The 14,622-nt window shown below is 52.0% G+C and overlaps 1 protein-coding gene across 5 annotated transcripts in view; it reads left to right on the top strand.

The window, feature by feature from the left end:
• The window catches only part of SCMH1 (Scm polycomb group protein homolog 1), a 70,311-nt gene that overhangs the window by 31,817 nt on the left and 23,872 nt on the right, over positions 1-14,622 (top strand). For all 5 annotated transcript variants that reach the window (XM_064635229.1, XM_064635231.1, XM_064635232.1 and 2 more), the window contains exon 8: positions 525-768. In XM_064635229.1, the coding sequence (XP_064491299.1) occupies positions 525-768 (244 nt within the window). The remainder of the gene's footprint in view (positions 1-524; positions 769-14,622) is intronic.

Here is a 14,622-nt window from a genome sequence, read left to right on the forward strand (position 1 = left end):
GGATGGGATGGGATGGGATGGGATGGGATGGGATGGGATGGGATGGGATGGTTGGAGAGGCTTTAGTGGATCTCAAGAGCAAGCCCCAGATAAGGGTGGATGGTGGATCTCTCACATGTCTTGCAAAGCTGAAGGTGGGGGAAGAATGATGGAGAGACACTGTCATATCTCAGGGTTTCCAGCTCTGAGATAATAAGGTGAGGGTATCCTCTGGAGGCTCTTTCTTTGGAGCTCTGTTTTCTGCCTGTGGTGCATGACAGAGCTATTGTAGGGCACAGTGCTCACGTGGTACATCCTGGGTCTGGTCCAGCTGAGGGCAGAGCAAGCCATAGTGGACTTTGTTTCCTCTTGGTTAAGGGCATGGGGCTGTGTAGCTCAGCCAGTGTGTTGTGGAGTGAACCCCACACCTGCTGGGGTTCAAATCCAGCCCACTAACTCCCTTCAGTGAAGGTTAGTTTGCTGATGAGGGCACAGCCCTGGTCTGGCATGTCCCCTTTGAGCACATATTTTACTTCTTCTTGTAGGAACCACCATCTCCATCCCAAAACTTCTTCAAGACAGGTATGAAGCTGGAGGCAGTGGACAGGAAGAACCCTCACTTCATCTGCCCGGCCACCATTGGGGAGGTGAGAGGTTCTGAGGTCCTCATAACATTTGATGGCTGGAGAGGTGCCTTCGATTACTGGTGCCGATATGATTCCCGGGACATCTTTCCCGTAGGCTGGTGCTCGCTGACTGGAGATAATCTGCAGCCCCCTGGTACAAAAGGTAAGGCCCACGTTGTTGCTTTGCTGTCTTTCTCCTCCACTCAGCTCTCTAAATGCAGCGCAACAGGCAGAGACTGGCAGCAAGGACACCCGGGTGCCCGGTCTGGCTTTCCTGTGCTGCTTCATGCATGGGAAAGGTACATGTGATCACACCCACAGCACTGGAGCAGCCTGGCTCGAGGTGCCGAGGAGCAGCCATCCATAAAGATGGGCAGGATGATGGCTCTGGGGAGGGACTGTGCTGTACAACACTGCTGAGGTCTGCTCTGCTCCAGGGATTTCCTTGGAGTCCTTCTTGCGTCTTTGAATCACATATTCCCGTGGAGTTTTTCTCAGGGGGATTGGGATAATGAGAACTGTGGAGTTGCAGGAATGTGCCTGTTTGTACCTGGGACAGTTTCCCTGCTCTGCCTTGTGCTGTGAACGTGGCGAGAGCAGGTATGGAGCAGATGTACCTGCCTTGCTCACAGGACCGTGACTGTGGGATAGGAGCAGGACTGGGGGCCTTGCTGCCTTGCCAAGGCCTGAGCAGTGACTGTTTGGACTCTGGGACGTGTCTCTGGCTTGCTCACATTGCAGTTGTGTTTAGGCCCAGGGGAGCTGTCACTGTGCCCGAGCACATCCCTCTGGTGTTTGCTGGCTGGCAAGCCCTGCGTGTGCCTGTCACTGAAATGAGGGGCAGGAGAGCTGAAGGATTGCTTAGGAAAGGCATTTCTCTGACGAGACTGTTCCTCTGGAAAACCCAGGGTCAGCTGGTGCTGCCCTGTCAGGCTGGTGGTGTTCTGTGTCCCCTGTTGTGTCCTAGGGCTGTGCTCTGTGCTGCCAGGCCGGTGGCAGTGGATGGCCCAGGGTCATCTCCCATGGCCTGTGTGCAGGCCAAGCCAGGGCTCCCCTTGGGTGGGATGATTCCTGTTTATCTTGTATTTCTGCATTTTGATGTTTCCAGCCTCTCCCTCTCTTCCTGCTGGTTGTCTGTGTCCTGCCTGCTGCTGCCCCGAGGGCTCTGCAGAGCACTGGGGCCCTCCCAGCCGGTGCCTCACCCCTCCGGCAATGCCCTGGGGTCAGGAGCCCTCACCTAATTTCTCCAGGGTGCTTCTCAGGTACTGCTCGAGTGGCTGAAGGCATTTGTGCTGGCGGGAGCTTTCCTGGCAGCAGACTGGGGGTGGAAGGTTTCAGGAGCACACCTTCCCAGGAGAGTGGGAATGTCCGTCTGTCCTGTGGCCACTGGCACGGGGAGCTCTGTTCCTGCCCAGCCTCCCCTTGCCAGAGGCTGAAGCTGTGAGTGAGCAGAGCCCAGTTAATCATCCAGAACCAGCATCCCATGGTGGGGCAACGTGGAGCCATCCTGGGAAACATGTGCTTCCCCCTTGGCAGGTGGCAGGGACAGGTTCTCCCTTTCACATCAGCTCCATCAGCAGCGACTCTGCACGTACGTGAACAGTGGCCTCCGAAGTTACGGCTCCCCACTCTCAGGAAGAGGCAGCCCTCACTCTCAGGCAGATTTCTGCTCTCTTTCCCATTTTTTTGAACTCCTGAGACAAGAGCAGGCATTGGCAGGGGTTGCATAGCCATGCAAAAATGCTATGGAGCTGAGATCAGCCTTGTCTGTGTGGTATTTTACTTCCCCCTCTGTGGCTGTCGCCTCCCTTTCCTGCCCAAGACTTTCTGACTTCCACTTTGTGGGATTAAACCACAAGAAAGGAGTACTGGGAACCTTCTTTTCTTTATGAAATTCCTCCCTTGTTTCCTCACTCCTCAGCCCTGCTTTGGAGGAGGGTTGAGCATGATCCTCCCAGGCCTGAGAGTGCTGCTCCAATAAACTTTCTTCCTGTGCCAGCCTGGAGCCTGGAGGACCATGCAGTGGAGTCAGGCAGTTTCTCTTTCCTGGTGGGAATTCCTCTGAAATGAGGGAGACCTGGAGAGACATGCAGGGGGTCAGTCATGGTTATACCAGTCTCTGCTCACATACTGAACTGACTGTGTGAGGTCTTGTGGAAGTTGAGGAATCCTGTGAGGAGTTAACTCCATGGAGACTGATGGCTTCCTGGGGCTGAGCAAAAAGAGGCCTCGTGGAATGAGCTCATGTTCAAGGGAAGCAGAACTTCAAAGAAGGCAGGCTTGTTTACTTACTGCTGGTAACTTCATTCAGCTCTAATCTGTCTCTGCTGCTGGTCGCCAGTGGAGGTGGAGGAGTGCAGGGCTTCTCCCAGGCACAGCTTCTCTCTGGCTCCAGGGCTTCCCACTCCCACCAGTGTTTGCTTAGCTGGGGTGGCTGGGCAGGGTGGGCAGGGTGCTGGTGGAGCTGGGGCTGGCCAGCCATGCCCAGGGGAGCTTTCCTGGGGGCACTCGAGTGTGTGTGAGGGGAGGAAAGGGAGGTCAGGTGGCAAGGAGGAGCAGCCAGGTTGGTAATTCCACTGCTGCCTGCTGGCTGTGCAGCAGCCTGCTGGGAGAGCCTCTCCTGTCTGGATGCAGCACATCTTGGAGCTTGGGGTCCAACCCAGCACATGACCCAGGGCAAATGCAGCTCTGGGGGTGCCTCCTCACACGGTGGGTCCCGGTGATGTCTCCGCGTCAGCCTCGGGCCAGGGTTGGAGGTCAGCTCTGCTGGGCTGCAGAGCCAGGTGGAATGTGGGAGAGCTCATCCTGTGCATCCTCAGCTTCTCCACACCAGCCAAGCAGCCACTGGGGGGAGGCAGGTCTCAGTGGCCATCCCAAAAGGAGGGGCAGTTCTGTAGGTGTGCAGCAGACTTCCTCCGGCATCCCACTCACACCAGCAGGGCGTCCTGGGGTTGTCCACTGGCCAGGAATCCCCACTCCATTCCTCACATGTGGTGTACAGCATCTTACATGGCTTTTCATGCCTCTTACGCACATGCTTTTTACCCTTAAACACATATCTGGGCTTTTAGGAATACGAGGTGAGGTGGACTCTGTGTTAAGCTGCAGCTGGAGGCTGGAGCTCTGCTCAGAGGGCAGGCTGGGCAGTCACAGTGACAGTGACAGTGACAGCTGCTGCTCTTGCCTTGCTCTGGAGCTGCTCAGCACCTGGGAGGTCACTTTCAGAAATTACTTTTTTTTACTGTTTCTGAAGAGCTGTTTGCGTGGTCATTCTTGCTGAGTCAGGCACTCATCCTGGAGAAATACTGGCTGAGAAATATTTATCACAGCACAAAGACATAAAGCAGCTGAATTAAGGTTCATGGGGCATTGAAACCCTTCAAACTTCCTGCAGAGAGTTTGGGTTTTCTGTTGCAGAGTTTTAGAATTAGGGCAAAGCAGAGAATGATGTTTCCCCATCTTTAGATATTGCACCACACAAAAGCAAGGCCAGAATACACAGTGTGCACATTACTAACAATGTGGCTTTTTGTCAACAGAAGGCCCTGAAGGTGTGTTGGGTGGGGAAGGAGTTACCCACCCCTGCCATGTCTGTGTGCTTTCACACTGTGACCCAGCTGCCATCACAGCAGGTACATGCAGGAGGTGGCTGATGCTCCTCAAGCTCAGAGCTTCAAGGTTTAAATGTTGTGATGCACATAAAGAGTGCACAGGTCTGTGCACTGCAGCAGCGTTTGGTGGAACAGTGATCTGGGAGGAAAGCAGAGACTGAAGGAGTGTATGTCAGGCGTGGTGGGTTGTCCCGGGGGGCAGCTGAGCCCCCTCAGGGGGATGGGGGAGAGAATCAGAAGGGTAAAGGGGTGAGAACTGATGGGCTGAGGTACAGACAGTTTACCAGGGGAAACAAAAGCTGTAGGTGCAGGGCCAAACAGGCTCTCAGTCACTGCTCCCCACTGCAGGCAGGGGCTCAGCACCCCCAGGACAGGCACTGGGGACAACAAACCCCACCACTCCATCCCCCTTCCTCCTCCTTCCCCCAGCTTCACATGCTGAGCGTGGGGCCCTGTGCTCTGGGATATCCCTTGGGCAGTGAGGTCCCAGCTGTGCCACCTCCCAGCTCCCTGTGCCCCCCCAGCCTGGTACTGCCCATGAGGCCAGAGCAGAGCTTGGTTCTGTGCAGGGCTGGCCCAGCAGAGCTGAGCCGTGGTGAGTTGTGAGCCCTGACACAGCAGTCCCCGAGCTGTTAGTGCAGAGAATTAACTCAGCCCAGCCAGACCCAGTGCTTTTGGAAAACTTTTGCATCCATTTTATTTTTTCTAACCTTCCTGGTCCTTGAGGAGCCTGTGGACTCTCAAACGGGACAGAAACTATCCTGTTCTCAGGTCACTGCCGTAAGTGGAGCATGGACTGGGGAAGCTGCTTTGGAAAGTCCCTCTCCATTATGAGCACTACAGAAAATCAATATTTAGGATCGACCTAAAGAATAAGGATTGTTGTGTAGTTACTTTAAATCATGACTGGGGAGAAAGAGAGAGAGAGAGAGAGACTCACACAGAAATGGAGGTGCTGCTGCTGAGCTTCAGGGAAACGAAGAAGGAAATAACTGTGATAAAAATCAGTGAGAAGAAAGAAGAAAGAGATAAGAGGCTGGTTAATGATTGTAGTTTCTGGGGCCACCTGCCCTCAGCTGGGAGGTGGGATGATGAAAATCCCCCTCAGCCAAGGCATGGTCTTATAGAGAAATGTGTCTGCCTCTGTAATTCACGGGAAATGGGGGGTTCACAACCCATCACAGAGTAGAGGAAAGTTCAGTTCTTTGTAGTCAGGGAAGCACACTTTGGAAGAGGATCCATGAGAAGTTTTTTTCCTTTCTGAAGTGGTTTGTGGGATGGAGAGTTGTGAGCACCTGGGGGAAGAGAAAGCAAAGCAAGGTCTTCTCAGGTACCTCTGTGAGGCAGCTTCCAGCTCTGAGCTCTTCACCTGAGGAGATGGAGCACTGGAGGGTCTGTCTCTGCCAGGTAAAGGCACAGGGCTGGGAAAAGGGCCTGGGCAGGCGGGATGGGGGCTTTCTGTGACCTGTGATTGTGGGCACAGGCAGCTGAGAATTTCTGCAAGATCTGGGTCTTTGCACAAGAAAGCAGATAGGGCTCTTATTTAAACACCAGCTTTAAATTTTGAAGAAACACATGCATTTTTCTGGGGTTTCTGCCACAGTATCAGGAACCTTTAGATGGTATTTGTTTCAAAAAGTGAGACCTTTGCAGGACACTCTTACAGCCAAGTACCAGTGGCTGTGTGCACAATCCCAGCAGTGCTGCTGCTGGGAGATGCTGTGGCAGGGACAGTCTTCCCTGGGCTCTTGAGAAGCAACTCATTTTCTAGGTCCTGAGAAATCCAGATTCAGTCCATACCTATGAAAGGACCTTCCCCACACACACCCCCCTCTTCCACTGTAACAATGTCCCTTATGTCTGCTCCCATGTTTCCTGTGTTACTGTTGGAGGGCAGGGAAATACTGTCACTGGGAACACAAGGATGCAGGGACACCCCTGTCCTCAGTGTTTGTCACTCAGAAGGTGCCATTCCTCTTTGGGCTGTGCCCCCAGCTGATGCTGAGTTCCTCTGAGTTCCCCAGTGGGTTTGCTACTCCCTATTCCACCCCTGTGGATGCTCTGTGACAGAGAGAGGGGTGACTCCGTGCTGGCTGTGGAGAGGGGCAGCAGTGAAAGCGTTAAGGCTGAGAGGGCAGAGCTGGAAGCAGCTCCAGCACTGGAATTTGGAGGAGCAGAGTTGCTGCCTTGGCACCAGCCCAGCTGGCAGAGATGCCCCGAGCCCAGCAGGGCAGAGCAGAGGTAATACAGAGCAGGTCCTCTGCTGCTGTGCCAGGGCTGGTGGCAGCTGTGGCGAGGGCACTGGGGACACTGGTTAGCAGCAGGCACTACTTGCATGGGTCTGCTGCAGGCTGTCAGCACCCTGCTCCCTGGCCCTGGGCTGGCTGCTCCAGAGCATTCCCTCTGCCTGCAGAGCCAGCAAAAGTTAATGGGTTTAGATAGTTACCATGGGGATAGGCTGAAGTGGAGCTCCCATTCTCCCTGGACTCACCAGCTGTGCATTACTCAGCTGTGCTGCCGAGGGGCTGGAGTGTGCCAGGAGCAGGGACTCCGGGGGTTATGAGATGCTGACCCTGCATAGGAGACACGTGAAGTTCTTCATCTCTCACTGGGTGATTTGTTGGTTGACTGCTTGGTGTCCTCAAAGGAAGATGATGATCAGTTGCTAGATTTCCTGCCCAGGGGTGAAGGTAATGTGTATTTTATGACTTTATTTTGGATGTTGCTTGGTTTCTCTTCCTTCTTTGGGGTGAGAACATAGTGGTGGGTGGAGGAGCCTTGTCAGGGGTAGCTGGCAGGGCAGCACTCAGGTGAGCTCGTGTGCTTTCCTGCTTGGAGGAGATGCGAAAATAGTCATTGCTGTCACTTCAGGACTGAGCTGGGGTTTGGAGCTCACACATCAAGCAGGGTGATGTTTTTTGCATTGGGTGACTGGTTTTGGGACCACACAGGTAGAGCTGCTGCACTGATGGGGGGAGGAGGGTACACACAGGAGTTCGTGGTGTTACCTTTGAGTCTGAGGCACGAGCAGCCGTGGTACCTGGGTGGAGCTGCCTGTGAGAGGGCTGTTGGAAGAAACGGGCTGTTTGGAGCACAGAGAAGAGGCTCTTAGCAGTGATCCTGGCTTGGTTAGGATGTGTGCCCTGGAATATGCATTGGGTTGGAGGTCTGGGGGCTTGGATAAGAGAGCCCAGCACTGCAGGAGGATGTGTTGTTCCTGCCACCCTCTTGAGATGTTGACAGTGCCTGTGGCTCAGCAAACAGCAAATCTGTGGCTCAGTGGGAACCATGAATGTGGTGTGTCAGATACCTGAGGTTGCTGTGGGATGTCTTGGGGCTGGCAAGAGCCTCCTGAGAAGAGGAACTGACCTAGGAAGGGCAGAGTTTCCTCATTCTCTCTGCCTGTCCTTAGTAGCAGTGTCTAGGCTTCCCTCCTAGCTTGACTTTTCCTCATGTTTTTTATTCTAAAGTATTTTGTATCCCAAAGAGGCTGGGTTGTGTTCAGGATGTTTCCTTACCTTTTCCACCCTGCTTCCTGGTCCAAAACAAAGTTTCAGCATCTCAACTGAGCCTTACTGAGGCTTGGCAGGAGATGTAGCAGGACCCTGCTGTTGGAACCTCTCTCTCTTTAGGTGAATAGCACTGGGATCACCACTCCATTTCTGCAGGATCTCTGACCAGAAACAACACTCCTCCTACTGGGACATGGTGCAGAGCTGTGCCTGTGCAGGTCAAAGTCTGAGTGCTTTCAGGATGGAATTGCACAACCTCAAGGAAGAGCAGCATTCCAGGGCTTTTATTTCTGGGGGTCTAAGATTGTCAGACTCGGGATGTCCTAAGCTGCAGGTTACAGGCAGGGCTGGTGTCTCTGCACAACCATCCTCTGCTGCCAGGGTTGGAAGCAGAGTTCAATAAGCTTGAAGTGTGTCCAGGATGACAGTTTGTATATCTTTAGGGGAGCAATAGGGACAGCAGTTTCCCATCAAAATGAAGGGGTTTAAACACTCAGTATTATGAAGCATCACTTCAAGGATTTAGAGCTCCACACCATGTCTCTGCCTGTCACCAGCACACATGGCCAGCCCTGGGGGACAGGAACTTGGCCCCTTGTAGGGATGCTGATTCTGATGTGGGCAAGTGCTTGAGGAGCCAGAATGATTGACCTGACTCTTCTCACACAGGCCTGTAAAGGCTGCACACGGTGACTCCCAGACTGGTTTGGGTTGGAAGGGACCTTAAAGACCATCCCATTCCAACCCCCTGCCATGGGCAGGGACACCTTCCACTGGCCCAGGTTGCTCCAACCCCTGTCCAGCCTGGCCTTGAACACTTCCAGGGCTGGAGCATCCACAATGGGATGGTTGTGATTGGTTAGTGGGACAGGATTTGATCATGTGTATATAGGATAAACAGCCCCATTGTGGTGGGACTTTTGACAGTGACTCTGTGGGAGCAAGAACATTAGAACATCTTTTCTTGACCTGCTGGGGGGGTTCTTCATTTTTTTGTTTTTTCCTTGTTTTTTGGAGAGGGGAAGTAAATGCTGGTGAGCCCAGCTCCGACCCTGGCTTTGGTGAATGGTCTGTGTTGCCACAGTGTGTGTTTTTATGGAATCTGGGAACTTCATCCTGAACACACAGCCCCACTTGTTACAAATATCAGACCTTTTGCTGCTTGTCATGCTCTTCTCTTGATCTTTGGTATTTTTATAACTTCTGAACAGCTTTAAAAAGAACAGAAGGTGAACAAACTGCACCCACCTGGCAGTCTCCTCATTCTTTGTGCACTGATAAGGTGAAGGTGTTCTGCTAATATTTAACCCAGAAGCCAAAGCTAAAAAAAGAGCTTCAGAGAAGACCAGAACAAGCAGAAACCCCAGGAACAGCCCTGAATAGCCTGAATATGGGGGGAGTACAGAACCATTCCCAGGAGGAGGTTTTGGAAATCCACTGGCAGTTCCCTCCCAGGGGCAGAGGACGTGTCAGTCGGTGTGGCCGTGGTGGTTTCATAGCACATCTGTCACTGATGTGTGTCCTTGAGCTGACTGGATACAAACAGCACTAAAACCATGCAAACTTCCACAGGTGTAAATGTGTGAGGAAAGCAGTTTCTCTGTGCTGCTGCAGGAGTGGCTCAGGTGGGTTGGATGTGCTGCCCAGGCTGAGGGCTCACCCAGCCTGGGGCTTGGGTGCTTGACAAGAGTTGACTCTGGGATTTCCTTGAGGACCAGACGTGTCAGTCGTCCCTGGTGCTTTTGGAGCCCTCTGTGGGGACAGGCTCTGTGGCCTCTCGAAGCACCAAGCCTGGCAGAGCTGCAAGTGATGGTTTTCCTAAGGTGTGGAAGTGAATTGATTTGTGTTGTCTGTGTCGGGACCAAACATGCCAGTTCTGCTCATGGTCCATCTGCTGAACAGCTCCAGGGGTCACAGGTGGGCTCTTGGCATTGCTGCTGGGTACTCACCATGTGCCCACGGGCACTGCCATGGAGATGGTCTCAGCCTGGCTTTGGGGTAATCAAATTAAGCTTGGGTACTGAGCTTAGCTTCAGATTTTTAATTGGTTCTGCTCTGACTTTGCCAGTAAATATCGGCATTGTCATTCTTCTTGGAGCTCCCTGATTTTGTCCCTCTATCTCTTCTTTCACCCAGTGGTGCATCCCCTCCATCAGGAGCTTGAGTTTCAACTCTGCTGATGGATTTCTCAGGCTGGAGCTGCCCAGCTCAGTTCTCATCTGCTTTCTGTAGTTCAGAATTTCTGTTTTAATTCCAAAGCTGCTTTCACAGCTGCTTAAAACAACACACGGTTGTAATACCTTTATTTTTGCAGTGGAGAAGATGACACTGATAGAGGGAGATCACAGCAAGCAGGAACCCAGGTTGTGTTGCAGCCAGTTTATTTGAAATAAGAGGTGATGGGGTGGGGACAGGAGGAAAACTGCTGATTTTTGAAGTGAAGAGGGTGACTGTAGACAAATCTTTCCCTCCCTCTGCCCTTGAACCATGTGCTGCAGTAGGGTCTCTGCAGCTCCTTGTTGTCCAACCTGGGAGCTGGGCTGGCAGGAGGAGCTGCGCTCAGGCAGGCTGGGGGAACTGGTGCCCCCTGTGCTCTTGGCTGCACCTGAACAGGAACATCTGACAGGCCTTGGAGAACTGGACCTAGACTTCAATAGTCTGAGTGCTGGAGAAATAAAAAATAATGCTGGCACAAAGAGTGTGAGCCAAGGCCACCAGCTTGGGGCTGCACAGGTTGCTGGACACTGGCTCACAGAGGTGAGTATTTCTCTGTGGCTGATGAGCACACACAGAATAAATAACAGCCCTGCTGTAGTCTGGGCTGTAATTCTGCTGAGGGCTTTGTGCAGTCCAGGTGTGCACACTGAGTCCCTTGAGCCAGCCCTGCTGTCCAGAACTGCAGTTCTTCTCCTGTGCTGGGTTCATTCCCAGGATGACCTTTCTGCTCCTTTGCCTTCTGGGAGCTGACAGAGGGGATGGCAAGGAAAAGAGGGGCTGAAGGAGCAGGAATGTGCTGCTCCTCCAAGCTCCAGAGGTGTAATTGGCAGCGAGACGTTTGTGGCTGGTTGTGCAGGTGTTCCACAGGAAATGCGCTGAGAGATGAGGGGCTTTGAGCTGCTGTTGGGGGAGAATGTGCTTGTCTGCTCCAGTGGCAGGGCATGGGACAGTTTTCCCTGTCCAAGCACCAGCCTTTGCAGGGTTTTACAGAAAAGGTGTGTGACTCAGTCTCCCCATTCATTTCCTAATGCTGCCCAGCAGGTACAGAGCAGTTCATTTCTTTCCGGTATGGGGAGAAGTGAAGACCTGGGTTTGGGACTGGGGAAATCTGTGTGCTCAGCACAAAACTGAAAATAGCTTTTCCTGAGGACAAGTTTGGGCACCCTTGCTCTTCCCAGGCTGTCCCTGTGTGTCTCTGATCAGGAGCCAGTCCCTTCTCTCTGTTTTGCCTTCAGCAGAACAGGGACGGTGCTGACCCTGGGGCATTTTGGGGGATACTCTATTGTGTGGCACATCCTGCCACACTTCTTGTGCCAAGTTTCAAAGCACTTTTTCCCTCCCTGAGGAGTATCTACACATGGATGTTTATACTCTAAAAAGCATCAATTACTGCTAAGTAACAATAAGAGTAACTGCCTCTGAAATGATGCTGGAAACTGGTTAAAACCATTAAAAGATGTTGCATGTTGTGTGCTAAGCAGAAGAGCCAAAGCAGTGTGAAGGAACTCTCAAAAATGCTTAATGTGATCAAAGAGTTTTAACAGGACCAGTGAAGGGCAGACTGGGGGAGTCTCAGCAAGGCAGAGCTGAGCCCTGGCTGAAATGTCCCCAGAAAGGCTGCAATTTTGTAGAAACAAGACTCCAGGAATCAGCTGCAGGTCTGGGGCTTTTTGTTTGATTTGTAACCAGTAAAATGAGGATTTCTATTGAGTTGGTTTCTACTGATGACATCCAATGTCATGATCTCTCATTTTTCCAAAGGGGACTCTTTCTCCCTGGCTCTCTCTGGCCACTGCTGTGCTTGGAGCTGATGTTCTTGTGCAGTGAACGTTGCAGCCCAAGTTCTCTGTCCTGAAGGGGCACGAGGCAGCTCTGAGCCCGGTGTTGTGCAGCTGGAGGGAGCAGTGGGTTTCTCCACACTCACTGCTTTCCATTTATCAGTGTCATGGTCACCTGCTGTGTTCTTGCCCTGAAACTCAGTCTCTGCTCACGGGCTGCCATAGTCCTATCTGCCCTTGGAATCATTAGAAGGCTTCCTCACCTCTCTCATCCCCTCTCCAGGTCACTCATGGATGAACAGATCCTGGTGTGCATCCCTGTGTTCCCCACGTAGATCTCTCTCCTCTGCAAGAATGGTTCTTTACCCCTACCTCTTCTAATCCTTGATTTGTCCCTGTAGAAACCTTTCCTCTCATCCCATGGCTCTGGAGGTTTTTATAAAAGCTTTTGGTGAGGATCTTGGAGACTTTGTGGAAAGGCAGGTGGGCTGTGTCACATCCATCCACATGGGCACTGTCCAGTCCAGCCCCCTCCAGGTTTCTGTTACAGCAGCTGGATTGACACTACCCAAGTAGGTCAGATTCCTCCTGGGGGCCATGATATTGGATAAAGCCTCTGTTTTGTTTTGGAAAATGTTTTATCCAGAGGCACCTTGTGCTTGGGTGGAATCAGCTCCTTGGGTTCAGCAAGTGTCTGGGTAAATGGGGGTTGGTGATGCACCAAGGGCAGACTTGGGGGTGGAGAGGTCTGAGTTCTGGTGTTTATTGGTGTAAGCAGACCCAACAGGTCCAGAATAGGGGGTTTGTGGTCTTCAGCTCCAGTAGCACCGACTGCAGTCTCCAATTGTTCTTTTCCACATATCCATGGGTGGTTGAAACCAGAGGTAGGACACTTGGGCTGTTTTGCAGTGCTGTTATTGGTCTGGCACTTAAGGCAAGTCCCCAAGGCTGGGGATGCAGCCCAGCACCACTAGGACATGGGACAAGGTGCAGCAACACCTGACAAGGCTTTCAAGATCCCTCTGTGCTGCTTCAGAGAGAGCTGGGGGTAATTGCCAGGGTGGTTTGGGGCACATGGGAATGCTGCTGTGAGAGCTGAAAATGTAAGACTTGTGCAAATAGCAAACGGCAGTTGATGGTATCACTGTGACTCCTGAGACTTCTTTTTTTCCCCCAATTGTTTTATTTTTATAAATTTTTATAAATATAGCAACTGGAAAAACAAAACAACCATAAAAATACCAGAGTTGGTGCCAGTGGGTGTACAGCGGCATCTGCAGTGACAGAGCTCATCTGAGCACATGCCAGCAATTAAGATGAGAAAACTGCTGCTCTGGACCGTGCAGATCTCTAAGCCTTTAAGAAGTGGGACACTCATGATGAATGTTCAGAGCCTGTCTCAGGTTCAGTAAATGTGCAAGGCATTGCTTTAGTTTGAAGCAACAACTCTCCATGTGCCTGTGAATGTGCTGCCCAAAAAAAGACATTAAAATGCAGCCTGATGGTCAAGATGAGCAGGATGGAGACTGTTTTGGGGACTATGGATTTGGGTTTCTTTGTGTGCTGCCATGTAACCACTGGCCAGTGAGGTCTGGCAGAGGATCGGTGGATAAAGAACGTCAGTTCAGGAGTGGAAAGCTGAAACTAGACAAATCTTGTGTAAAAAGAGACTATCTTTGGGAGTTCAGACTGCTGATGGTGAGAACAGGTAGAATCCAGCAGTTGTTGGATCCTCTTGCTGTGTTGCTGTGTTGGATATCTCCTCTGACCTCAGCCTTAGCTCCAGCAGGTGTTCCAGGCTGGAGAGCAGGAATCCCTGCAGGAATGACTCAATTACCACAATAGTTGCCTTCTGACTTTTAAATTCCAGGATTCGGAGTCCTGTTCTGAATCCCTGTCCTTGCAAGGAGCCCATGTCTCCCACCCATGCTCTGACTCTTTCTCCTGTGTTGTCTGCCATGCCTGCTGAGAGCTCAGGACTGTCCCAGTCTGGAGCCTTCCCAGAGCCTGTACTTCTGTCCCAGTTGTGCTCATGGTGGCCATTGATGATGGTCTCTGCTTGGGGAAGAATCACAGGGGTTTGAAGCTTTCACAAGTTATTCTGGACAGGCACTGAGCTCTGGTTCCTGTCCAGCTCCAGCCTTCAGGATGTCTAGGATTGAAATGCCTCATCCAGGGAAGGATTCAGCCAGATCTCAAGATTTCTGCTCTCTGGCAAATTTGCTTTTCTTAAAAGTGTCTCTCTAACCCACCTCTGATTCCTGTGCAGTGCTGAGGATGGGACAAGGGGCAGCTGAGCACCAAAGAACCCCTGGAGGGGTGGCCTGCAGGACAGCCTTCAGAGGGGCTTTGAGATGGGCATGAGTGCTGTGCTCGGGCTGCTCAGAAACCACCCCCTACCCCTCCAGACACTGCAGTGATCACTGCTGAGATCTCCAGGGAGAAGTGTGGGAGCTCCAACTGCACCTGAGAGTACAGAGCTCTTGGCACAGAAAATGGAGATGTGGAGTTTGGGCTGGTAAATAGTAGAGAAAGGCAGGAAACCTTCTGCAACTTCAGTATTTCTGTTCCATATTTTCCTACATGGTTTGGCTTTGTAATTCTTGTCCCAAGGACTTAATTTTGTCTTCTTCAAGCTGTGCCAAGCCTGAGATAAGCTTAGGTGACAAATGCTGCTTTCTCTGACTACCCTCAGAGTGTGGATGGCAACTGTGAGAGCCTGCTGTAGGTGACAGTTTGAGTCACAGTGTGGTGGGCAGCTGCAGGTGCTGCTGTGCCATGTGTCAGTTGGCAGGGAGCTCAGAATTCTTGTGTAAACTAATCCTTCAGTGATCAATAACACCATGAGTGGTGTCTGACTTCGGCTCTAAGTTCAGCTGGTTTTGGTCCTGGATGTTTA

The sequence above is a fragment of the Pseudopipra pipra genome, chromosome 24 (genome assembly GCF_036250125.1).
Source record: "Pseudopipra pipra isolate bDixPip1 chromosome 24, bDixPip1.hap1, whole genome shotgun sequence".
NCBI classification, from domain to species: Eukaryota; Metazoa; Chordata; class Aves; order Passeriformes; family Pipridae; genus Pseudopipra; species Pseudopipra pipra.